This window comes from Microcaecilia unicolor, chromosome 11, assembly GCF_901765095.1.
Source record: "Microcaecilia unicolor chromosome 11, aMicUni1.1, whole genome shotgun sequence".
Taxonomy (NCBI): Eukaryota; Metazoa; Chordata; class Amphibia; order Gymnophiona; family Siphonopidae; genus Microcaecilia; species Microcaecilia unicolor.
The window spans coordinates 56688889-56713247 of record NC_044041.1 but is presented as its reverse complement, the minus strand read 5'-3'; the positions used below and the strand labels follow the sequence as shown (position 1 = coordinate 56713247).

The 24359-nt window shown below is 44.4% G+C and overlaps 2 protein-coding genes across 5 annotated transcripts in view; one reads left to right on the top strand and one right to left on the bottom strand.

Moving 5' to 3' along the window:
• LOC115479495 (protein HIRA) overlaps positions 1-21057 on the bottom strand; it is a 58791-nt gene extending 37734 nt beyond the window's left edge. Inside the window, exons 1-9 of the mRNA XM_030217424.1 lie at positions 20900-21057; positions 20108-20310; positions 16388-16450; positions 14322-14432; positions 13759-13849; positions 13087-13181; positions 12282-12377; positions 3308-3468; positions 172-339 (exon numbers count right to left, since the gene is read on the bottom strand). Coding sequence (XP_030073284.1) covers positions 172-339; positions 3308-3468; positions 12282-12377; positions 13087-13181; positions 13759-13849; positions 14322-14432; positions 16388-16450; positions 20108-20310; positions 20900-20982 — 1071 coding nt within the window. The 5' untranslated portion in view covers positions 20983-21057. The remainder of the gene's footprint in view (positions 1-171; positions 340-3307; positions 3469-12281; positions 12378-13086; positions 13182-13758; positions 13850-14321; positions 14433-16387; positions 16451-20107; positions 20311-20899) is intronic.
• Positions 20066-24359, top strand: MRPL40 (mitochondrial ribosomal protein L40). Of its 4 annotated transcripts, none has more exons than XM_030217428.1 (6): positions 20066-20100; positions 21294-21699; positions 21893-21967; positions 22296-22379; positions 23033-23188; positions 23877-24359. In XM_030217428.1, exons 3-6 carry the CDS (start codon positions 21909-21911, stop codon positions 24184-24186), a joined length of 609 nt encoding a protein of 202 aa, XP_030073288.1. In that variant the 5' UTR covers positions 20066-20100; positions 21294-21699; positions 21893-21908; the 3' UTR covers positions 24187-24359. The 4 variants fall into 4 exon arrangements, with proteins under 4 accessions (XP_030073288.1, XP_030073289.1, XP_030073286.1 ...); XM_030217429.1 differs by lacking the exon at positions 20066-20100 and adding an exon at positions 20331-20416 and having other exon boundaries at positions 21294-21593; XM_030217426.1 differs by lacking the exon at positions 20066-20100 and adding an exon at positions 20331-20416.

Sequence of the window (24359 nt, the reverse complement as noted above, 5' to 3'; positions counted from 1 at the left end):
ATGGGAACAAGATGCACCAGTGCTTCAAGCACATCGTTTCACTTTGGTAATCAGACACAAACCTTTTCCAGGTCTGCAAAAACCATTTGATTCTCACTGCAGTTTGCCTGCCCCGTGTCTGGAAGCCCTCAGAGCAGAGAAATGAGCTGATGCATTGTGTGTTCTGCTCACCACCACAGTCACAGCCTTGCGGTGTCCCACAAAGTCCATATTGGTCTTCCAACCATCGCGTTCAATGATCTGAGCGGTAGGACCAGAGTTGTTCATCGCATGAGCCGAGACCAAGTAATGACCATCTGGGGACCAACTCAGGCGTAGAACGTGGGTCGTACCACCACACTGAAATACACAGAGGTCAAGGATAAGCAATGGGACCCAGCATTTCTTGGCACTGCAGATATTAATGGTCTTATTAAAAACATGAGGAATTTTATAGTTCAGCAGGTTATGTTTTTAGATAATTACAAATAAGTGTCTCACTAGACACCAAACTGTTTTTATCCTTTTATGCTTATTTTTATAATCCCTTTTCCCCAACACTGTCCCCCAGTTTCTATAAATGGTGCCTAAAGTTGAGCGCTCATAGCCTCAGTTACATGTATAACATAATTAGTTAGTTGGTACTAAATTGGTACTTAATTGGAAATAAGTACCAATGACTGGCACTAATTAGAAGTTGCACACATAACTGACTTACGCCCCTACCGTCTAAACTGAGCGCCTCATTTTTCATGTGCACAACTCCAAAGGGAGTGTCGCCATGAGCATGTCAGGGGAGTTCTCAGGATTTAGGCGCAATGTTATAGAATATTGTTAGTTACATACTCAACTGCCATTAGTTAGGCACCATCCAATTTAGTAGACCTATAACTTTCAAGTGTGGGGACTTAAGACTAATTGTGTATATTATTAGTTAGGCACCAGCATTTATATCAACTTCTGGAAGGCATAAGTGCTCCTGCCCAAAGTTAGGCCAAGATGCAGCCTAAGCCAGTATTCTGTAAAGATCGTGCTGCACAGAGTGCACTTTGCAAAACACTGGCTTAGCACGGATCTTTCCGGTGCCTAACCTTGGGTGCCATTTACTGAATCTATCCATATGTCTGGAAGACACTCATTTACTTTTCTGCCAAAGAATAGAATAAAGTTTCTTCTGAGACAATCCCTTGGTGCTGCAACCACCTTCTCTCCCCAAAATTGGCATGTATAATGCTGGGCCCTACTGGCTCTGCTGGACAAGTGACTTTAACCATCCTTTTATTTTGTAAAGATACATTTACTATGGTCAAAAGCAAAATCGACTAAATTTGTGACAGAAAATTACCACAAATACTACATACTTACAACAGCATAAAGTCATACTATCTGCAAAGTAAGCACGCCAACTACATTCTGCAGTTCTCCGGATACTGCTGTATGTTCTGAATTTCAGAAAGGAAACTTCTGTTCATTTGACTAAAGGTATCTCTGTTTCCAGTTCTCCTCAGGCAGCGAGATCCTGGGCTTTTCTTTTACAATGAGGAGGAAATATAGAATTCCCACTCACACATAGTACTACAGTAATTATTTATGTAATACAAAGTACATCTATTAATGCAAGCTGCTGATCAGAGATAACAATGGTGTATAGGAAAAAAATACAATTACTGGTAAAGCTAAATAAAATAAATCCAGTGAATGTAGGAAAAAACTAGATGAAAAGCCCAACAAAACTAGTAGGGTGAATGACGACAGGAAGTCTCAGGAAAGCTATCTGGCAATATGAGGACAGTAATGGCACAGTGGTGAAAGGAAGCAATTTGTGACAGCTGCCACAGTTAGAGGAGGGCTCTGAGAGCTGTCCTACACTGTGATGCAAATTGAATGATGCATCCACATTCACAGTGAGATGGAGGCTCTAACACTGTCCAGTACCGCAGGGGTAGTTGTGAGAATGGTGCAGTTGGGGGGGGGGAGGGGAGCGTTTATCTTATAAAACACACATGTATGTGCATAAACTATGTTCATATTTATATTATTTTCATTTGATATTGTGCTGGCTCACCACAGACATAAAAGCAAATTACAAAAAGACAAACCTAATAGGTAGAAAGTATATTACATATTATACATGTTTAGATATGGGAAAGGGGATGGGATTTGATATACTGCCTTTCTGTGATTACAAATCAAAGCACTTTATATAAAGGTACACATTTTGTAACTGGAGCAACGGAGGGTTAAGTGACTTGCCCAGAGTCATAAAGAGCTACAGTGGGAGTCGAACCCAGTTCCCCTAGTTTTTAGGACACTCCTGTGATCATAACTAGGGGAAATGATAACCCCTCCCCACTCCTATCCCGGAAATACTGCCATCCAGTTTAGGCATTCTGATGCATACACAGGCTGTGTATGCACTCTTCGTCCACACATAATCTAAAACAATTTTATGTTTCAACATTTTTATTGACCAACCAATACAGAAATAAAATTTTTTGCACATATGAATCTACAAAGCCAATTGTCGTCTGTGATCATTATCAGAATCCAACATTATTTTCCCCCCCCTTTTTTTCACCCTCCTCCCCCCACCCCTCCCTCCCTCTTCTTTCAATGATACCATCCAATTGTTTACCCCTTCACCCCTCTCTCCCCGATCTCCCTCCTGGCTTGTATTCTAATAGCCCTGAGAGATCCCTTCCCCCTTCCTTCCCCCCCCCCCCGCTGTCTTTTGACTATAGAATATGTGTGATCAGAATTATCTTTAACCTTCAGGGTGTCGCATTATGCCAATTAAGGAGTAAACTACGTCCTCTAGGGCTTAATGCCTCCAGATAAGGCCCCCATATCTGTTTAAAATTTGCATATCTCTTCGGGGAGCCCCTAGCCTCCCGTGCTTCCCATGTTGCTAAAAGGTGTACCTGATTTCTCCAGTGCCAGTAAGCCGGCGACTCCGGAGCCATCCAATACTGCAGAACAGTCTTCCGCGCCACCAAGCTAAGCTTACGGCATAAGGTGCGTGCCCCCGCTGAGTGTGTCCTGAAGGCCCTTTTCGTGTCCAATACAAAGTGATCCCAAGTTCCCGTTACTGATGATCCCAACATCCGGGACAAGAATCTCTCAACCTGTGCCCAGAAAGCCCTTACCCCTGGACATGCCCAAAATGCATGGAACAATGTATGCGGGGTTTGACTATCTAAAACAATTTTAAAAGAAACCTTTTTCTGTGCATAAGCCTTTATTTATGCAGGTATATAGCTTATCCTCATAAAGAGAGAATATACAAAGCACCTCTCGTCTTCAAGTGTATGTGGCACAGCACAAATACCTCATCAAAAGGTTTGGTGATGCTCGTTTCCAGCTGCCAGTCCATAGTCCTCCAGACCTTCAGGCTGCGGTCATCAGCCTGTGAGGCAATGTACTTCCCAACAGGGTCCCACGTCAGCCCTTTGACCAGGCCAGAGTGCCCGCGCAGTGTGGCAATAATCTCTAGACCAGGAGTAAGAGACAGAGTTTCAGAAAGATCTTAGGAACAAACAAACTGTACCACCAGACTGATAATCAAAGACTTTAATTGAAAGCTGGCTGCCAGATATACAAAGGGAGTTGTGAATTGGCCACTGGGTGGCCAACACACAACTCCCTTATGTATAGATTTTTCTTTTAGATATTATACCGACAACATCAGGCCATTTAAACCACTAAACAGCCTGATATTATCTATATAATGTTGGGCCAGGTTAGAGAAGGTGCAAGGCAACAGTACAAATTCATCATTTAGCAGCGATACTCAGCTGCTGAACAAATAGTTTTGGTGCGATAACCAATCGCTACCTAGACAGGTAATGGTGTTGAATATACATACTAAGTTAAGTGCTAGCCAGTGACCATGCCAGTTGAAAATCCAGTCCCATGCCTTTGAACAGTAGGGGAGATTCTAGGTACACTTTTCTCAAGGTGTCGTCTTAAGACTAAGCAGCCAGACATCGCACAGATCAAAAATGGTAGTCATTTTTGTTAACTTGTTTTTGTGTGCTTCCAGCTCAACTGGGTTAAGGAGACACAAAAAAGGATTTGCATGTAACCAGAGTTTTAGCCATCTTTAATTTCACCAACCCTTCTTACCCCCTGCCAGCCAGTCCTCTCACTGCTCTGACAATCCTCTGACCGAGCTTAACAGTACATTTATGTCAATCAGGAGTCTCCCACCTTACCTTCCTCTCTATCACCTATCTCTACCTACCCATCCATCCTATTACTATGTTATAGTTAATTTCCTACTTTACATAACAAAATTCTGTGTTACCTATTACTATGTAAGCCGCATTGAGCCTGCTTTTAGTGGGAAAGTATGGGATAAAAATGTAATAAATAAATAAGAGCCCAGATCCCAGGTCATCTCAGTACTTGTTTAAGAAATGGGTTAAGGTAGGGTTGGGGGTGATCTTGAATACAACTGTTAAACCTGAACGGAAACTAGAGTAGTGAGGGGTGGTGGGAGGTGTTTCATAAAACAAAAAAGGGATCATGTGTTACCCAGTTTTTTGCTAAAAGATGTTTTTGCTTATTATTCTGTTTTGCTTGATCACTGTCATGTAACCGCTTGATGTCTTTGTTTGGAATTGTTAATTGTTAGATGTTGGGTTAGCATGATCCTGAATAAAAACCATTAAGTCAATCAGAAGAAATTAGGTCTTACCTGATAATTTTCTTCCATTAGTCCTTCCCACTATTCCAGAACCTGAGGGATAGTTCTGTCTATCAATTAGCAGGTACAGATAGAGAACTGAAAAACTGAGCAGCGACATCTCTCTCTTGGCATCCAGTTCAGTTCCTCAGTATTTACACAGACAAGCAGTAAGGAGAAACTCAGAATAAGGGAAAGGGAATGGGTCTTGATATACTACCTTTCTGTGGTTTTTGCAACTATATTCAAAGCGGTTTTCAAAGTATATGCAGGTACTTATTGGGGCAATGGAGGATTAAGCGACTTGCCCAGAGTCACAAGGGGCTGCAGTGGGAATCGAACCCAGCTCCCCAGGATCAAAGTCCACTGCACTAACCACTAGGCTACTCCTTGCACTATGGATCAATACAAAGGCATAGAATATCCTCATTTTTGTTTTCCATTCCTTTCCTAATAATACCTCACATTCCATTTGATTTCTTCGCAGCCGCCATACACTGAGCAGAGGGTTTCAACGTATCGTCAACTGTGACACCTAGATCCTTTTTCTGGTCGGTGACTCCTAATGTGGAACCTTGCATCACGTAACTATAGTTCAGGTTTCTCTTTCCCACATGCATTATTTTGCACTTGCTCACATTAAACGTCATCTACCATTTGAATGCCCAGTCTCCCAGTCTCGTAAGGTCCTCTTGCAATTTTTCACAATCCTCTTGCAATTCCCTTTTTAAAAATCAGCATTACATTGACCACCCTCTAATCTTCCACTGCCATACTTTATTTTAAAGATAAATTACCTATTACTAGTAATAGTTCTGCAAGTTCAATTTTCAATTCTATCACTTATGGGATGTATACCATCCGATCCAGGTGATTTGCTACTCTTCAATTTGTCAAATTGCCCCATTACATCTTCCAGGTTTACAGAAATTTGATTCAGTTTCTCTGACTCATCAGCACTGAATAACATTTATGGCACCGGTACCTCTTCCACATCTTCCTCATTGAAGACCGAAGCAAAGAACATCTCTCTGCTATGGCCTTGTCTTCCCTGATTGCCCCTGTTATCCCTCAGTCATCGACTGGGGCATCCCTGCCGCGCAGTCGTCTAGAAGCAAAGAGATCTTGGATTCTGTATAGGAAGAATTGTTTCAGCAATGGGTAAAGGAACCAATGCGGGATGGAGCTATCCTAGACCTGGTGCTCACAAATGGGGAAAATGTTTCTGATATTACGGTGGGATATCATCTGGCATCTTGTGACCACCAAAAGGTGTGGTTAATTATTAAGATAGAGGAGGAGAGTGTTTATTCAAGATTGAAGGTCCCAGATTTCAAAAGAACTAACTTTGCCGAGATGGGGGAATTTCTCAGGAAAGAGTTAGATGGATGGAAACAGCTGAAGGAAGTAGAACGGCAGTGGGTGAAACTGAAAGGAGCTATTTTAAAGGCGACAAACCTTTATGTTAGAAAACTACATAAAAGTAAGAGAAAAAGAAGTACGCTCTGGTTCTCAAACATAGTAGATGAAAACGTAAGGGAAAGAAGGTTAGCTTTCATACGTTACAAGAAGACTCAGAAAGAGGACAGGGAAAAATACCTGGAAAAGTTAAGGGAAGCTGGAAAAGCTGTCAGGAATATGAAGAGGCAAATGGAAGAAAGGAAGCCAATATGGTAAAATTGGGGGACAAGACATTTTTCAGATACATAAATGACAGGAGGAAGTGGCATAATAGCATTCTGAGACTCAAAGCTGAGGGGGAGGAATATGTAGAAGCTGATAAGGATAAAGTTGAACTGCTTAACAATTATTTCTGTTCTGTGAACACGGATGAAAGGCTGAAGGTAGGACCACAGAAAACAAATGTTAATGGGTAGACTGGGATTGATTTTCAGAAGAAAGACTCTGTTCGGGAGGAGCTTGCTAAACTAAAAGAAAACAAAGTGATGGGGCCTGACGGGACACATCAGAGGGTACTCAGGGAACTCGGAGATGTTCTGGTGGCACCACTGTCTGACCTCATCAATGCTTCCTTAGAGTCTGGAGTGGTCCTGGAGGACTGGAGAAGGGTGGACGTGGTCCCTCTGCACAAGAGCAGAAGTCAGGAGGAGGTTGGGAATTACAGACCTGTCAGTCTGACCTCAATGGTGAGTAAACTAATGAAAATGCTTTGGATCATGAGATTTCTCAAATCAAATGGACTTCAGAACTCGAGGCAGCATGGCTTCACTAGAGGCAGATCATGTCAAACAAACCTGATTGATTTCTTTGACTGGGTGACCAAACAGTTGGGCATGGGAGGGGCGCTAGATGTGGTGTACTTGGATTTTAGCCAAGCCTCTGACACGGTCCCGCACAGGCGACTGATAAATAAACTGAGTGCCCTCGGTATGGGACCTAAAGTGATTGACTGGGTTAAAAATTGGTTAAATGGAAGGGACAGTGGGTAGTGGTAAATGGAGCTTGCTCTGAGGGAAGGGCTGTTATCAGTGGTGTACCGCAGGGTTCTCTCCTCGGGCTGGCTCTTTTTAACATCTTCATGAGTGACATTGCAGAAGGACTGTCTGGTAAGGTTTGTCTCTTTGCAGATGATACTGAACTCTGTAATAGGGTGGACACCCCGGAGGGTGTGGATGGTATGAAGAAGGATCTAGCGAAGCCTGAAGAATGGTCTGATAATTAGCAACTATGATTTAATGTTAAGAAATGCAGGGTCATGCACTTGGGATACAAGAATCCAAGGGAACGGTACATTATAGGGGGAGAAGTGCTGCTGTGTATGAAAGAACAGTGGGACTTGGGCGTGATTGTGTCTGATGACCTTAAGGCGGCCAAACAGGTAGAAAAGGTGACGACCAAAGCCAGAAAGATGCTTGGGTGCATAAGGAGAGGGATGACTAGTAGGAATAAAGAGGTGATAGTGCCCTTGTATAAGTCTCTGGTGAGGCCCCATTTAGAGTACGGCATGCAATTCTGGAGACCGCACCTACGGAAAGATATAAACAGGATGGAGTCAGTCCAGAGGGCGGCTACAAAATTAGTAAGTGGTCTCTGTCGTAAAACATATAGAGACAGGCTTAAGAACCTCAATATGTATATTCTGGAACAGATGAGAGAGAGAGAGAGAGAGAGAGAGAGAGAGAGAGAGAGAGAGAGAGGATATGAAAGAGACATTTAAATACCTCAGTGGTATCAATATACAGGAGGCGAGCCTTTTTCAAATGAAGGAAAACTCTGGAATGAGGGGGTATACAATGAATTTAAGAGGAAACAGACTTAGGAGGACTCTAAGAAAATACTCTTTCACCAAAAGGGTGGTGGATGCGTATCCTCCTGGTGGAGGTCGTGGAGACGAGGACTGTGTCAGAATTTAAGGAAGCGTGGGAGAGGCATTATTATTATTTATTACATTTGTATCCCGCGCTTTCCCACTCAAAGCAGGCTCAATGCGGCTTACATAGTAATGGGAAGAACAATATAACAATCCTATATAATAAAACTCATCCTCAACGTTCTGAGGACACTGACGTCACTGTCAGGTCCTCCGGGCACTTCCTTCCAGTTCGAAGCCTTCGTGGTGGTGAAGCCACCGAAAACACTGTGTTGGGGCCCCGCCCTCGCTTCAAACGTGATAACGTCGAGGGCGGAGCAATGTCAGCAGATTGAAGGTGGCGCGCCGAGGTCCGCAACAATGGAGGATGAACGCCGATGGGGTGAGTAGGGAGGGGGGGGGAGGTCCGGAAGGAAACCATGCTAGCGCCTGTTTCATTGCCGCAAGAAACGGGCATGTTTCACTAGTATAATATAACAAATATAACAGTAATAAAAGAGATAAGTAGGTAAAGATAGTGGGATCCCTTAGGAAAAGGAGGAGTTAGTGGTTACTGAGGATGGGCAGACTGGATGGGCCACTTGGCCCTTATCTGCCGTCATGTTTCTATGTTTCTAATCATCTAGCGGTCCAACTGATTCTTTGGCTGGTTTCTTGTTTTTAATATAACTAAAAATGTTTCTACTGTGTGTTTTTGCCTCCAGTGCAAAACACAATCCTCTTTTCAAAGTCTCTCTTTGCCTTCCTTATCAGTGCTTTGCATTTGACTTGCCATTCCTTATGCTGTTTCCTATTATTTTCAGTTGGCTCCTTCTCCATATTATGAAGGATTTTCTTTTAGCTCTAATAGCTTTCTTCACCTCACTTTTTAACCATGCCAGCTGTCGTTTGGTCTTCCTTCCTCCTTTTTCAATACATGGAATACATTTGGCCTGGGCTTCCAGGATAGTATTTTTGAACAGCATCCATGCCTGATGTAAATTTTTGACCTTTGCAGCTGCTCCTCTTAACTTTTTTTTTACCGTTCTCATTTTAAACATAATCTTCTTTTTGATAAGGAGACTGCAAGAAGAGGGGAGCAACAGGATGGGAGAACTCCAACTTATAATCTTTAGTAAGAATATCCAGAATCACTGATATGACTTGATTTTGGTCCACTCCTCCCGAAACTCCTGAAGATGTCCTCCCACCATAGGAAGAGAACAGCAGACAAGCCTCTCATCATTATGAGGCTGTGGAGGCACTAGGTGCTCTCGCTAACTGAGAAGAGGACTTCCTGTCTGCACAAAAGGAAGACTAGCATGCCTGAAAGCAGGACGTCTGACCATATTGCTGAAGACCAGGCTGGTACCATCTGCTGTCTCAAAATCAAGATTAAGAGCCCCCTGAAAATGGATGACCAAAAAGGCTTTCAGCTTATCCTCTGGCAACCGCTGTGGTTCACAGTAGTTTCCCCCAGTTCTTTCACCAAGTTTCTGAGATCATCTCCAAAAAGCCACTTGCCTTGAAAGAGCAATTTAACTAGACGTGACTTTGACACTACATCCGCTGCCCAGTGCCGCAACCAGAGTTGCTGATGTGCTGTGATAGTCAAAAGATACTGTAGGCCATAACACATAACATGTCATAAATAGCATCAGTCAAGTAGGCCAACCCCGCTTCCAGCCAGGTGTTATGGTGCCCATCTTGTTTTGCCGACTGCTGATGCCACTTCAGGCATGCTCTTGTCACAAACAAGCTGCACACTGTTGCTTGAAGGCCTTAAGACATCACTTCAAAGACTTGTTTCAGTGAACCTTCTAGCTTACTATTCTGTGGGTTTTTTAGGGCAATGCTCCCTTCCACTGACAAGGTGGTCTGCTTAGTCACTGCCTTAACCAGGGAGTCCACCCTGGGAAGATGAAATTTATCTTTCTCCTCCGGAACTATCAGGTAGAGGCTAGCCATGGCTCTTCCCACACTCAGCACCATGCTTGGTGAGACCCATTCTGCTGTTATATGGTCCTGAATGTCTGGATGCATCGGGAAGGCCTTAGAAGGCCCTCAAAGCCCCCTGATGAAGATGGAACTTCTGAGTCCGAATCAGAAGGCTCAATGGAAAGCACCGCCAGTACCTCAGAAATAAGAGTACTGAGCTCCTCTTTATGAAATAACCCCAGTACTTTCAGATCATCTCCCTCTTCTAAGACTCCTTCAACGATGTCTCCTCTGAATAGACCGAGGCCACAGGAAGGAGAAGCAGAGATAGCCTCATCTGCTGCCCACTGCTGGAGGTCTAAACAGATCTAAGAGCAGGAGGGGCAGCGAGGCGAGAAACTGAAGCACCTTGAAGCAACTCTGACTGTCCCTGCTTAAGTAAACAGGCCTGGTGTAAAAGCAAAATAAACTCCAGAGAAAACAAAGATCCTGATGCAGCTGAATGCTCTGTTGGGCCCTGAGACTGTAAAATATCGGCTGTGCTCTGTGCGTTATCAGCCAGAGGATGCGCCTCACTGCCAATCAGCCCTGACAAAATGGTGCCCATTCCTGCACTCTCCTGCATCAAACTGTGCACTGGGCTTGCCAGAGAACCCGAAGACCTCGGTATATTCAGATGCTGTGCTGAATCCAAAGATGTGCTACCATTGACCGTTTCCTCTGCGTCTCATGGGATTCATGGTTTGCACACCCTGCAACGCCTGATGCTGGTGGCAGATCCCATAGCAGGAACACCACTTAACTGCCTACTCAGGAGTCACCACTCACCCTGCCTGTTACCACCGCAGCATATGTCCCAAGTGGCAAGTTGACCAGCTGGACCAGGAGCAAAGCACTCAGAACCAGAGGTTGAAAAGTGGGTTCATCCTCCTGGTGGATATAGAAGATACTGAGGAGCTTGACTGGATGCCAAGAGAGATGTCTCAGCTCAGTTTTCAGTTCTCTATCTCCACCTGCTAGTTGAAGGACACGACTATCCCACAGGTTCTGAAATAGCGGGAAGCTTATGTAATGGAATGAGGTGTCATGTTGTACCATGACTGGGACACTTTTCCCTCCGTCGAATACCCACTACCCTGCTCAAGAAGCAGAAGCCAAGTTTAGATATTGAGTCCATTACCCCCCCCCCCCCCCGCCGCCACAGCAATGCTGCCAAGTTGCTAATCTCACCACACTTGAGTAATGTGAAACTCTGTGATATACAGACCTCCCTCTGTCAGCTGTAACAAGCCAGCCCAACAAATTATTTAGTTAGTGTGGTACACACCCTAAGTGTTCATCATATATAGTGCTGCCACACCCAGGCAGAAGGAAAGGCAGAACTGCTTCCATCTGTGTTATATAAGCAACTCATTAAAACACAGCAAGAAATCCATAGGTGAAATGCAATAAGGAAACAGATTTTATCTTGCACCAGTGCGTTACTTCATTTACTAGTCTCACAGTCCTCTTAAAACACTACAATAGAGGAGACGCTCCATAAATCACAAGTGACAGCTTCCAGAACACGTTACTTTATAAATTTTGCTTCTCCTGTCCACCATTTCTGATTCTGTACAAATGCAATTGTGATTCTGAACCTCCCAGCGACATACTTCTCTCAACATCATGCAGTGTGCTACAAACTGATTGAGAACTGCTGTGCTGGAATACCTGCTACTTCTAAGGGATGCAATGTTCATGTACTTTATGAAAGAAGAGATGTAAGTATGCCAACTGATGCTCAGAAACGGGTTTTAAAAGGGAATTTTTCCCCTTAACCCCAGGGTTAAGCTGGTGTGAATTAAAAGGACAGTGGCAGGCCTGGTGACTCAGTTTCAATAGCTGTGCACTGTCATGAAGGGTGTCTATGTGTGATTCACAGGCCTGGCTTCTGCTCTCTGGGACAGCTGAGGATGGGGATACTGTGGAGGCAGCAGTCACAGCCCCTGAGGGAAGGGAGTCTCAGTTATCACTCAACTGCAAAACCTACTGATCAAATTCAGGGTCTACATTAGCTGAGTTTATACACATTTTGTGGCCCCTAACCATGACCTGCACAGAGTTGGGAGGGTTAAAAAACCCTGGCGTAGTTGCAAATGAAGATTCAATGCACTGTAGCCCAAAGAGGTCTACTGTAACTGAATTTAACTAGTCTTGAGCTATAACTGAAAAAAGGTGTAAACCAAATCCAAACAAACAAAATAAAGCCCAAAATCAGAAGGCAGCTATCAGACCCCCCCCCCCCCCCCCCCCAAAAAAAAGATGAAAACAACACAGGGGCTAATAAATAAAAGTCATTAGCACCTGGATCAGCCAAAAGCATACCTGGGAATTTAAGTGCATTCCAGATCACCACTGTGTTATCCACGCTGCAGGATGCTAGCCAGGCATCGTGAGGGGACCAAGCGACATCCATCACATCTAGCACAAAGAATGTCCCAAATATTAGGAAGATTAAAGCTGCTAATACAAGTCAGGCTACAGCTTCACCTATGACAACATTCTATTTACACTGACAGTCACTTAATAAGGACATCCCTTCACACCAAGATCCTCCTTCCAGCTGAGCACTGGATAGCAAACCAACATTAAAGTTGAAGGTTTCGGTGCCCTCTCCTGCTGGCATTAATGGGCAGCAACCACGGCAATTGTCCTGAGTCCCCTTGCTATAGGGGGCCCCAAGCATGCTCAAAGCTGAAGGTGGCACAATTTACCGGGAAGTTTGGGGCCGCCCAATCAACTTTCTCCTCTGGGTCATAGCATGTCTAACACCAGCTCTGCTTGGACAGACAGATTTCTGCTTCCACTCTTGGAAGGAACATGCCCTTACCTATCACTAATAGAATATTTATGAAGACAAATATAGGGTTGCGTTTACCTCTGTGTCTTAATGTGCTAAACTCAGTTAACAATAATGCATGTTATCTACTAATAACTCATGCTAATCAAATAATATGTATTAAACGCAAACTCAACTTAATAAAGCCAGCCCATACTTTGAAATATAATTCTATTGCTTTGTGATCTGCAGAATCATGGAAGCACACTGGCAACTTTTTTTTACGGTAGGAATTGAAAATACAAGCTTGTAATAGCTCAGTGAATGCTGCTCCCCTCCAGATGAACTCACCCCCTGAGTGACTTCGGAGAATGGATACACATCGCCACTGCTCAACATTCGCCAGTTTACTGCTAGAGCCAAACACGGTGCTGGGCCCAATGTATCTGCATAAGAAAAGAACAAAAACCAGTCTTAACAAAATGATTTCACTTTGATTTTGCTCATTACTTGTCAAACAGCTGTACCAGTATACAGTAAAATATAAATGACAGGAATAACACTTTGATGCTGTTAAAGGAACAGAGAAGACTTTTAAAAACTGGAATTCCTCACTGTGAGTGGACATGAAGAGAAACACCTCAGAATTCAGGGTCTGCACAAGTGTGACAGCTTAGCTGTGTTCCCAGACATCAGTGTAAATATCAGCATATACCTTCTGATGCTTGCTGTACATGTGTCACACAAAAGAGTTTCTGAGCTCTTGCGAGACAGATTGACAGCAGCAGTATGCTAAATGCATAGGTTCTCACTTAGTAATGTAAGCATGTTAAAGACAATGGGTCTTTGATTCTTGATAAGCTAGATTCTGTCCTCTAAGGGAAATGCTCCATGTCAGAAGCATGGAAGGTCATCCCCACAGACCGCAAGTAGCGCCCCTTTATATCCCCATATGCTGTGGACCCTGTGACATTCACTCAAAGGGTGGACAGGCTCCAGGTAGTGAAACACGATAATACTGACGCCGCTCGCTTCCACAACATGATGAGTTTGTCATCTCCGCCAGATGCCAGGTACATCCCGTTGTTCGACCATCGCACGCAGTTCACGCAGGCTAAAAACAAACAAACAAACAAAAAGAAACCCCATCCCTTTAATCACTGAAACGAAAGCCAAATGATAAATGCTTGCAAACGATGGATTTCATTGTGATGTTAGTGTGAGGTCTCTCATGTACCCAGACATGGATTGCAGAACTAGCATATTTTTAAGGCCTGGTTCACTGAGCTTTCTCCTCATAGAAACTGAATGAGAGAAGGGACTGTGAATTGGACACTTAGTTTTCCATACAACCTTTTTACCTCAGTCAGATAAGTGATGAACACCATGGCTGTTCCATGCTGGTAGTGTTGTGGTACAGCCGTGACATGGAAGCATGGCAAGTACTTGGAATGGATTTGGCTACCAGACACAAAACAATTATAGCTTGAACCACTTCCTTTTGCAGCTTACCAGCCTCTAATAGCAGACAGATGTGAGAATGGCTGCTGGCTACACCTGCCCAATACTGTCCCACAATACTGTACCTAAGTGATTGTCCATCTGGCAGAGCATCTTGGGAATATTTTCATTCTTTTCATCTTCCTCTTTAAGGACAGGAGCCATGTTCCAGATCACAACCTTCCCGGAATCTTGCCCTGGAAACAGAAAGCCATCCAGGAAGACAAAGATCAAGCATATCCTATCTAAGCAGCCTCACTGAGCAGGACAATTACTTGGGGTTTACTAACAGCTAATGAGTCTTTGACTGAGGCAAAGAATCCTGAAACATAAAAATCCGTGGTCCACATCAGAATGACTTTCGAAAACTCTTTTCCTAACAATAGATCCTTCAGTTACACCAGAGGTTCTTAATCAGTTGGGATTTCACCCTCAATGGGTGCAGAAACAGATCATATGGGGTGTGGAGAAGGGTTTTAAAGCCTTGAGGCAATTTATTCAAAAATTTTAGACAGAGTGAGGCAATTATTAGGACAGGTACTGGAAGTATTAACCATATACTATTGTAATTTTAGTGACATCTTAGCAGCCAACAGTTAATAACATACATAGCTATCAGAAGTCACTAGTGGATACATGGTTTAGGAAGAGGTGAAAGGGTTTCATTGATCAGTTAAAGGGGTGCAGGAACCAAAAAAGGTTAAGAACGTCTGTATTAATAATACAACCTTGCATTACATGATATCTAATGAATCAATTCTAGGAAGATAAATGATTTAATATGCTCAAACTAAATGTTCTGCAGTGGAGGGGAATGAGGCAGTAGTACTGTGTGAGATAAAGCATACCTACTGCTTCCTGGTGTCACAATATAAGGCCGGCTTTAATCCCAATTCCTGCTAATGGTGATGAGGAAAGGACAGCAATGTTTGGACAAACCAGGAGCACTGAAATGAGCAGAGGGAACAGTCCCACAGGTGGAATGAGGGCGGGGATGGAAGACAAAAAGAGGGTAATTTTATAAAGGATTTTTCATGTATAAATCCTGTTTCAGGCATATAAAAGCATCTTATAAAATTATCCAGGAGGTACCCATGTAAAAGAACACATCTATATATCTGCATTTGGCCCCTCAGCTATATGGTAAGATGTATTGTAGAAAAGCATTAGTATTTGAATGTTCTCATTGTGTGCTGATTCCATCACTGGCCTAGTGGTTAGGGTGGTGGACTTTGGTCCTAGGGAACTGAGTTCAATTCCCACTTCAGGCAAAGGCAGCTCCTTGTGACTCTGGGCAAGTCACTTAACCCTCCATTGCCCCATGTAAGCCGCATTGAGCCTGCCATGAGTGGGAAAGCGCGGGGTACAAATGTAACAAAAAAAATTTTTTGGGTGCTGTTATATGTGTTTATTTTTGATCCTGTTTCAGGGTAATCCTATTATTAAGTTTCAATTTGATGTTTTCAAGTTTACCTCATCTATTGTATTTATGTTTAAACTTGTACATTTTACTATTGTTATGCTGTTAACAAAATTGTTAAGTTTGATGTTAAACTGTATCTACTGTATACCGCCTTGGGTGAAATCTCTTCATAAAGGTGGTTAATAAAGCCCCCAAAAATAAAACAATAAACAAACACACAGTCATGAGAAGATGTGTACTTTTACATGACTGACCCAGGGGTAGGCATGATCAGGTGCATAGGTGGAGCTGTAAGTATGCATGTTTACAAAATATGCATGTACATTCACACCTACATTTTACAATGCTATTTTATAGATGCATAGGCATCTACATTATCTTTAGAAAATAGTCCCAAAATAGGCACCTACTGGGCCTGTTATAAAATTACCCTCCACATGATCAGGATGAAGTAAGGTCATATCCTGCAATTTTACAGACTGCCCAAACAGTGTTGTTACACAAAATGCCACACTGTCTCCTATAAGTGTGTGAATCTTTATTAGCAAGTTTATATAATGATTTATCTAATGGGTTGTTAGGGGAGGTGTTAGCTTTAACTGATAATGTTAAATACCTTGTGAGAGTTTCAAATAAGACAATGTCTTGATTTGATAAAGAAATATCCCATATCTGACTTTACACAAAGGAGCAGACCATTCGTTCCACAACTGCAAAAAATAATCATACCTTGCCCTCCGGTTACAAATTTTGTCCCATCTGGATGTATATCCACGGAAAAAATGGGCTTGCCTGGAAATATACAGAAAGCAAAATGAAAATCCAGGACTGCTGTTAATGCAGCCAAACTATGAAGCCTAAGGACTTTGCTTAAATATGGTATGAGAGTTTAGACTAATTCATTAAAAAAAAAAAAAAAAAAAAGAGTTATATACCGGTCTCTGAGGCCCAATATTCAAAGGCAAAACTCCACTGTCTATGCATTTTCAATCTCCATACAGTCAATGTCAGGCAAAAAAAATTCCTTCTAACTGTCTAGTGAAGGGTTGGAGGGAGGGCAGAACAAGGGAAAAGCAATAAATTATCTGAATACTGGCAATTACCTGGAAAATGCTTAGTGAATATCAATCAGAAGGGTCCACATTTTGTATTGTGCACGATAAACTGTATTTTAACAGTGTGACTTTTTTCACTATTTTATTTACTAGGATTTAAAAAAATCAACTTACCCAAATCATGAATAAAGTTTTCAGCAGTTTAAAAGGTACTAAAAATCAATCCTACAGGAATAAGCTCTGTTTAAAATCTTCAGGTCAGTGTGGCTTTTGCATGTAAATTAGCTCTACCTTATTAAGGGGCCCTTTTACCAAAGTGGACTAGAATCTGAGCTTAACTTTTGATAAGCAGAATTTACTGCATGCTAAGCCCAATTTAACACAGCACTTTTTAAATATATTTTATTCCAGGTCAAACGCTAATGCTGTTAATAGCATACGGTACCTGACAGGAAGCAGCAAGTGCTCCTGCATTAACCCTATTTAGGAGGCACTAACATGGGCATAGACAGTTTCATTTGAGGGGGGCAAAGGGTAGGGCGTGTCTCTCTTCCGCCGCCACCCCCCCTGGAGTCTTCCAGTGGCGCCCGGTATCATCCTCCCCCATCTTCCAATCCCCCAAGCCACCGGCAGCCTCAGCGAAAGAAGCATGCACGCTGCTTTAGACCTGCCTCGGAGGCCCTTCTCTCTCCTACAGCTTCCCGCCTGCACGGGAACAGGAAGTTGAAGGAGAAAGAAAGGCTTCCGGGGTGGGTCTAAAGCAGTGTGCGTGCTGCTTTCTCGAAGAAGCTGCCGGCAGCTCAGGGATTAGAGGATGGGGTAGCAGCTCATTTGGGGGGGCACTGCCCCCCTCGCTCCCCCCCCCAAACTACACCCATGGGCACTAAGTACTCTTGTGTTAACTCTGTGTTAACCAGCTAGCATGCGTTAAGTATAACTCACTAGCTAGCTAGTTAATGATTCAATGCCCACTCTCCACCCATGACATGCCCCCTCCTAAAAAATATATTTTTAAAAAATCAGCAATGTGCAGTTTGGGCACACAAACAAGCACAATACCGCAAAATGCTTTAATGCATTTTATGCAATAGCCTTACACGCACTAACGTGTTAGAAACTTAGGGGTCCTTTTACAAAGCTGCAGTAAAAAGTGAGCTGCAATAAAAAGTGAGCTGCGGTAATGTGGGTGCATCTTTTAGGCATGTACTGAGCCATTTTTTACCATGGCTGGGAAAAAGGCTATTTTTTTTACTGGGCGTGTGCTAATATTAAAACTAGCGCACGCCTATTTACAGCCCGAGCCCTTACTGCCATCCATTGACCTAGCGGTAAGGGCTCTCACGCTACCCACGCGGTAACCACACAGCATGTTGCGTGTGCCAACGTGGGCACGCTCTCAGTTACCATCAAGAACTACAGTAGAAATTATTTTGTACAAGGGGATTCAGCACAAGCCAAACTCGGAATTACTGCCAGACACACGCTACCTCCACCTTTGTAAAAGGGCCCCATAACGCCCTTTAGCAAAAAGGGTCCCTAAATGAACTATTTTGCACTATCACAGGGATTTGGCCTGTTCCGAGACTGATGACAGTTTAGTGTATGTGTGTTTTCAACACCTAAATGACAGGTTGTTTCTTTTCAACGGAGAGAATTTTGATGCTTATGTTTTAATCACATTTTAAAATCAACATACTTTAAAACAGAATTTGAGGTAACATATAGTAGATTTTAATAATATAGTAAATAAAGAAAATAGAAAGTCCCATGTTGCAGAAGCATGCAAATCCTTTATAAACTCATGTTAATCTATACTTGTGTCCCATCCCATACACAGACTCCATTCACTTAGGGTATGCCCTATCTCTAGCTTGGTCCTGGTGCATACAGATCACATCTGCACAGCCCATATCATCATCCACATCACCATGCCATGCCCAGTCCATGCAGGACGCGTCCCCAGCCCCAGCAAACAACTTGGGCATGCAGGACGCGTCCCCAGCCCAGCACACACCTGGTGCGTGTAGGACCCATTTCGAACCCAGCACCACACTTAGTATGTGGAGGACCGAACCAGAGCCCCAGCACACAACTGCACACAACTGGGGCGTGCAGGATGCGTCCCCAGCCCCAGCACACAACTGGGGCGTGCAAGACGCATCCCTAGCACACAACTGGGGCGTGCACGATGCGGCCCCAGCCACAGCACACAACTGGGGCGTGCACGATGCGTCCTCAGCCCCAGCACACAACTGGGGCGTGCATGGTGTCCCCAGCCCCTGCCCACAACTGGGGCGTGCACGACGCGTCCTCAGCCCCAGCCCACAACTGGGGCATGCACGACGTGGCCCCAGCCCCAGCACACAACTGGGGCATGCACGAAGCGTCCCCAGCCCCAGCACACAACTGGGGCGTGCACGACGCGTCCCCAGCCCCTGTCCACAACTGGGGCGTGCATGAAGTGTACCCAGCCCCAGCACACAACTGGGGCATGCATGACGCGTCCCCAGCCCCTGCCCACAACTGGGGCATGCACGACGCGGCCCCAGCCCCAGCTGGGGCATGCACGATGCGGCCCCAGCCCACAACTGGGGCGTGCACGACGCGTCCCCAGCCCCTGTCCACAACTGGGGCGTGCATGAAGCGTACCCAGCCCCAGCACACAACTGGGGCATGCACGACGCGTCCCCAGCCCCTGCCCACAACTGGGGCGTGCACGACGCGTCCCAAGCCCCTGTCCACAACTGGGGCGTGCATGAAGCGTCCCCAGCCCCAGCACACAACTGGGGCATGCACGACGCGTCCCCAGCCCCTGCCCATAACTGGGGCGTGCACGAAGCGTCTCCAGCCCCAGGACACAACTGGGGCGTGCACGACGCGTCCCAAGCCCCTGTCCACAACTGGGGCGTGCATGAAGCGTCCCCAGCCCCAGCACACAACTGGGGCATGCACGACGCGTCCCCAGCCCCTGCCCATAACTGGGGCGTGCACGAAGCGTCTCCAGCCCCAGCACACAACTGGGGCGTGCACAACGCGTCCCCAGCCCCAGCACACAACTGGGGCGTGCACGACGTGTCCCCAGCCCACAACTGGGGCATGCAGGATGCGTCTTTCCTGCCCCTGGTCAGATCGGGAGCATGCAAGACTTATTCCCATTCGCAGCACGTACCCAGTGCTTGCAGAACAGGTTTTTACCCCCAGCACAGACCGGGTGCGTGCATGACACAACCCCAGCACACATTGGTCTTATGCAAGGCACATCCCCATCTCTATCCCTAAACGTGCAGGGGCTGTCCTCTGAGCCCAGTATACACTGTCTCCAGGCTCCAGAGAGTCCATCAGTAGCCCGGGACTAGCAGCAGTTGCATCTCCCTGCCTTCCCTAAAGGTCTCACCGCTATGATTGATCCAGCTGGGTTTGAGGAGCTTCATGGTTGAGCCGCTGTGCTCCGGGGCTCTGCCGCCCTCCCTCCGTGTACCGGGGTCGCGCTCCCTCAGCGCCGCTCCATCCTCCGCTGGCTCCGGTCGCGGCTGCAGGAAGTGGCGGCGGAGGGCGCCTGAAGTATGTCCGGACGGGAACGGCGACCTGCCGGCAGCCCTAAGGAGCAGGAACAAAAACCAAAGTCCGGAGACTCTAATCTGGAGCAAGAGGCTTTAAAGGGTCTCAGTCTGGAATTTCTATAGGGATCCGAACTTTCCTGGGGGTAACAAGGATAATTTGTCCCATCCTGTGCTAGTCGGGGTAGCCTGAGGAGGGTTAAGGAGTAATAAGGGCAAGGGGGAGGGTAAGGGGGGGGGGGGTCATTCGTGTCCTGAAATAGGACCTCTCAGTATAGTTCTGTATGATTATAAGCAAGCTATCTAGAATTTAGTCCTTCAGCTACAATAGAACCGAGATCTCAGCCAAATAAAGTGGACCCTTCGCCAGCCCCAATCCGGATCCTTATTCTATGCTAAATGGACGTGGTTGTCCCCATTTCACCCTGTACTGGGACCACACCCTGGAGCTCAAAGAGCTGACAGCTGGGATCAGGAGCAGACGCATTAATACCCCCTAAAAAAAAAAGATATTTAGGACGTTCGGGTTATGAACTAGGAGTTTGCAAAAATTGCTTGCAATTTTCCCACAGTGGATTTATCCATCACCTCAATTAAACTTAAAACCCCGATTTAAAGGATAGGAATACTTGTAATCTGTATTTTGGCACTTCCGAGCCCTTCGTTTCTTATTTCGTTTTCCGGTAAACTGAGATCTCACACTGGAAATCATTTAGGGGTACTAAAAATACGAAGGCACAGTTGAGGACGAGCCAGTCTATAAGGCAAATGGTAGTATCAACACCGAAGAAAGGTGACGCGAGTACTGACAATGACAAGCAGCCATCTTTAGAACGGTAGCCTGCCTAAATGTTGGTGCTGTGAATAATAGGGTTACTTTTTTATTTTTTTTAGAAAAAATGCTTTTTTTTAATGAAGAGGTTTCGACATATATCAGTATTTTTAAAAAATTAAAATTAAACAAAGTAATAGATACATTTTATACCCTGTAGAAAGTAACTTATTATGTATTATTTATTTTAGATTAAGAAACGTATAAATCGATGCAGACATGAAGCTGGATGTTGGAATACGGAACTAACATGAAGAAGCATCAATTGCTGGCCGGATTTTCAAAGATAGCGCACAGGGACAGGAAAGCAATGTGATATGAGATTGGAGGAGGGAAAGGACGTTTCTTTCTTTCTCAGTCATTGAATTTGCTGTAGGGTGGATCCACAGAGCAATCTCTCCTTCCAGGATTCCGTCCTTCATACATCCCTGCTGTAAGATACATGTGAAGGCTAGAGTCTCTCTCCTCTCCTGGAGCCATCCCTGCTGTTGGTACGCGTACAGAGAAGCTTCTCCTTGGATTCTTTACAGCTTCTCTTGCAGTTGTCATACGGCTAGAGCAGCCTGTCCTTCCTGGATCCTTTACACTGACCCCGCAGTAAGTTACACGCAGAGAGCAGTCTCTGGATCCTTTACACCCATCCTTGCAGCAAGGTATATACAGAAAGCAGCTTCTCCTTGGATCCTTAACACCCATTTCTTCTGTATGGTACATGCAAAGAGCAGCCTCTCCTCCCAGTATTGTTTGCTTATTACTCCTAGTAACAGATTCTTCTTTTGACATCCTTTAGAGCTCTAGGAAGACAGATGTTTGCAGGTGTTACCACTACTTTGCATCTGTTATTGAGGGAAAGCAGTAAACACAGGTAAGTGTTGAAGTAATATTTAGTTGCTATGTCGGAACTGTAATTTTCATTATCCTTTACAGAAGCTCCTGATCTTTCCTTATGTAGTCTCAGTCTGTTCCTGCTGACCTGGGACTATCCTGGTTTTAAAAGAGCTACAGATTAGTTTGTGCGCTTGAAATGATTTTTACTGTAAAATCATCTAGTGGATAAAGTTATTCTTAATGCTGTAAACCACTTTGAACCTTTGTGCTGGGAAAAATGTTGTTACAAATACATGGGGTATACATTTGCTGGTTATTGGGGAATAGATACCAGTTTTAATGCAGTACTGCAATGTTTTCCTTAGCTCACGATGGATCTGGAATGGCCAAAGTCATGGTTCCCACTGGCAAACTTCTTTGCTGGCTCTCAGGGCAGCTCTTCCTGTCAGGTAAGCTACTCTGATCTTTCAGCCATGATACGCGTTTCTGGGCTCTCTGTAGCCCTGAAATCACTGCTGTGAGTGGGGCCTGTCTGAATATCTGTGTGCACATAACATGCGGAAAAGGGGGAAAAGCTATAGCACATGTAGTTTCTTATGACCAGTGCAGGCTGAGTACCAGGGAAAGCAAGGTTTCAAATCCTTGTGCCCTTGCACAAGTCAATTCACTCTCCATTGTCCGAGGTACAACTTAAATTCTAAGTTTGCTTGGAAATGTAAATAACTTGTACCTTAATTTGTAACTCAGCTTAAACTTGGATTTAGAAAGGCCACTAATTAAGTCTCAAATTCAAATTGTGCTTGAATAGTAATTTCATGTCAATATGACATTTTGTGGGCTTTCTTTGAATGTGTAGGGAGAACATGAATATTTGCTGTAACTATAATATGTCTGTGTTCTTGCTCGTATTGAATCTGGTGGTGCATTGCTTTACGCTAGATTGCAAAGGCGTATCTCATCAGTATTTCAGACCTGCAGCATTCTCACACTGTTGTCTTATGTCCTAGGCTGCCAGTGCATCAATAAAAATACTTAAAACCTGTGTCCTCATGTGTATTTAAATAACTAAGAAATCTATCTTTTTGTTTGTTTCTACCATCAGGGCAGAACCTAAAAAGAAGAAGAAGGTGGATCCAAGGCGAGAACTGGCAGCAAGAGAGCGTTTGAAGAAGAAACTTAAGAAACTGGAACGTGTGCCTCCTGAGCTCATCCCCATCGAGGATTTTATAACCCCAGCCAGATACAAGGATGAGACAAAGTAAGACCACTTCAGTCTGGAGGTGGTACTTTGAGCTAGAGCATATGGTCAGCAGGACACATTTCAGCACTCAATCACTTATGGGGGATACTATAAGGAAAGGCCAAGCTCATGCTGCACTAACTGATCCAAGAGCAAGCTATGACCTGCCTAGAAGCAAATAATATTTACCTAGGAAATATATTTTGGACTTGTTGTAAAAGTGATCTGCTTCCCATAGCTTAGCAGGGGAGGGGGGAAACTCCATTCTCACTGCAGCATTTCTTCTTGTTTTCCAATTGACTATCTCAGAATTTGAGCTTGTGACCTTCAGCTTCTAAGCAGCAAAGTGGTAATTCTCCTACGGAAGCTAACAGACAAGTCTTACCCACTGCAGCCTACAGTGATGTACTGGGGATAAAGCCTTTACCTCTCCCCACCCCTACTCAATACAGACAGCCTAGTTTGAGGTTAGGAAGATCATGGTGTGGATGAGTTTAGCAAGACTTGTACAGAATGTGCTGCATGATTCTTCAAAAACAAATATCACATTTATAGACAGTTAATAGGATTGCTACTACTGAAACAGGTGCAGTGGGAAACTGGCTTTGAGCTTGCAAGGTGTGCAATTTCTTGTCTTTCTGTAATAGAATAGGTTGCCTAAGTCAATTAGTCTTTATCTGTCATCATTTACTCTGTTTTATTTCAGAGTACGTGATCCTCTACCACTCTCGTTTGAGGAGCAGGAAAGGCGTGCTCTACTTATGAAGAGATGGTCACACTACAAGCAACAAGAACATCTGACAGAAATGGCAGCTATCCAGTCACTGCTGAAGGCTCAGCAGGAGGCGCTGGCAGAGCTGCAGCTCGAATCAGAGGAGCTTTACAAGGCAGCTATGCTGCGAGACCAGGGGCTTCTGCCTGTGGAAAGACCAGGCACAAGTTATACTCCACCTTGCAGCAACTATGAGGCTCCTGAAGGCAAATACAGTGACATCACCCGTGTGTACACACAATGAGACATAGTGCTAGGGGTATACAAAACACATGGGGAGGAATTTTGGTGATGTATATTTTTTCACATTTTTCAAACAATAAGATTTGATTTTTTTTTAACACAGAAAATGGGGGAAATCCCCTTCTGACTCAAACAGAATGGAGTGCATGTTTGTTATAAACTGAGTTAATTGTA

What these genes read in the sequence shown, in the direction of transcription:
- MRPL40 (XM_030217428.1), top strand. Translation starts at nt 21,909, where the DNA reads ATGTTTGCAGGTGTTACCACTACTTTGCATCTGTTATTGAGGGAAAGC. An exon ending in AGGGAAAGCAGTAAACACAG is followed by an intron (nt 21,968 to 22,295) that starts GTAAGTGTTGAA and finishes TGTTTTCCTTAG; the next exon opens with CTCACGATGGATCTGGAATG. An exon ending in AGATACAAGGATGAGACAAA is followed by an intron (nt 23,189 to 23,876) that starts GTAAGACCACTT and finishes GTTTTATTTCAG; the next exon opens with AGTACGTGATCCTCTACCAC.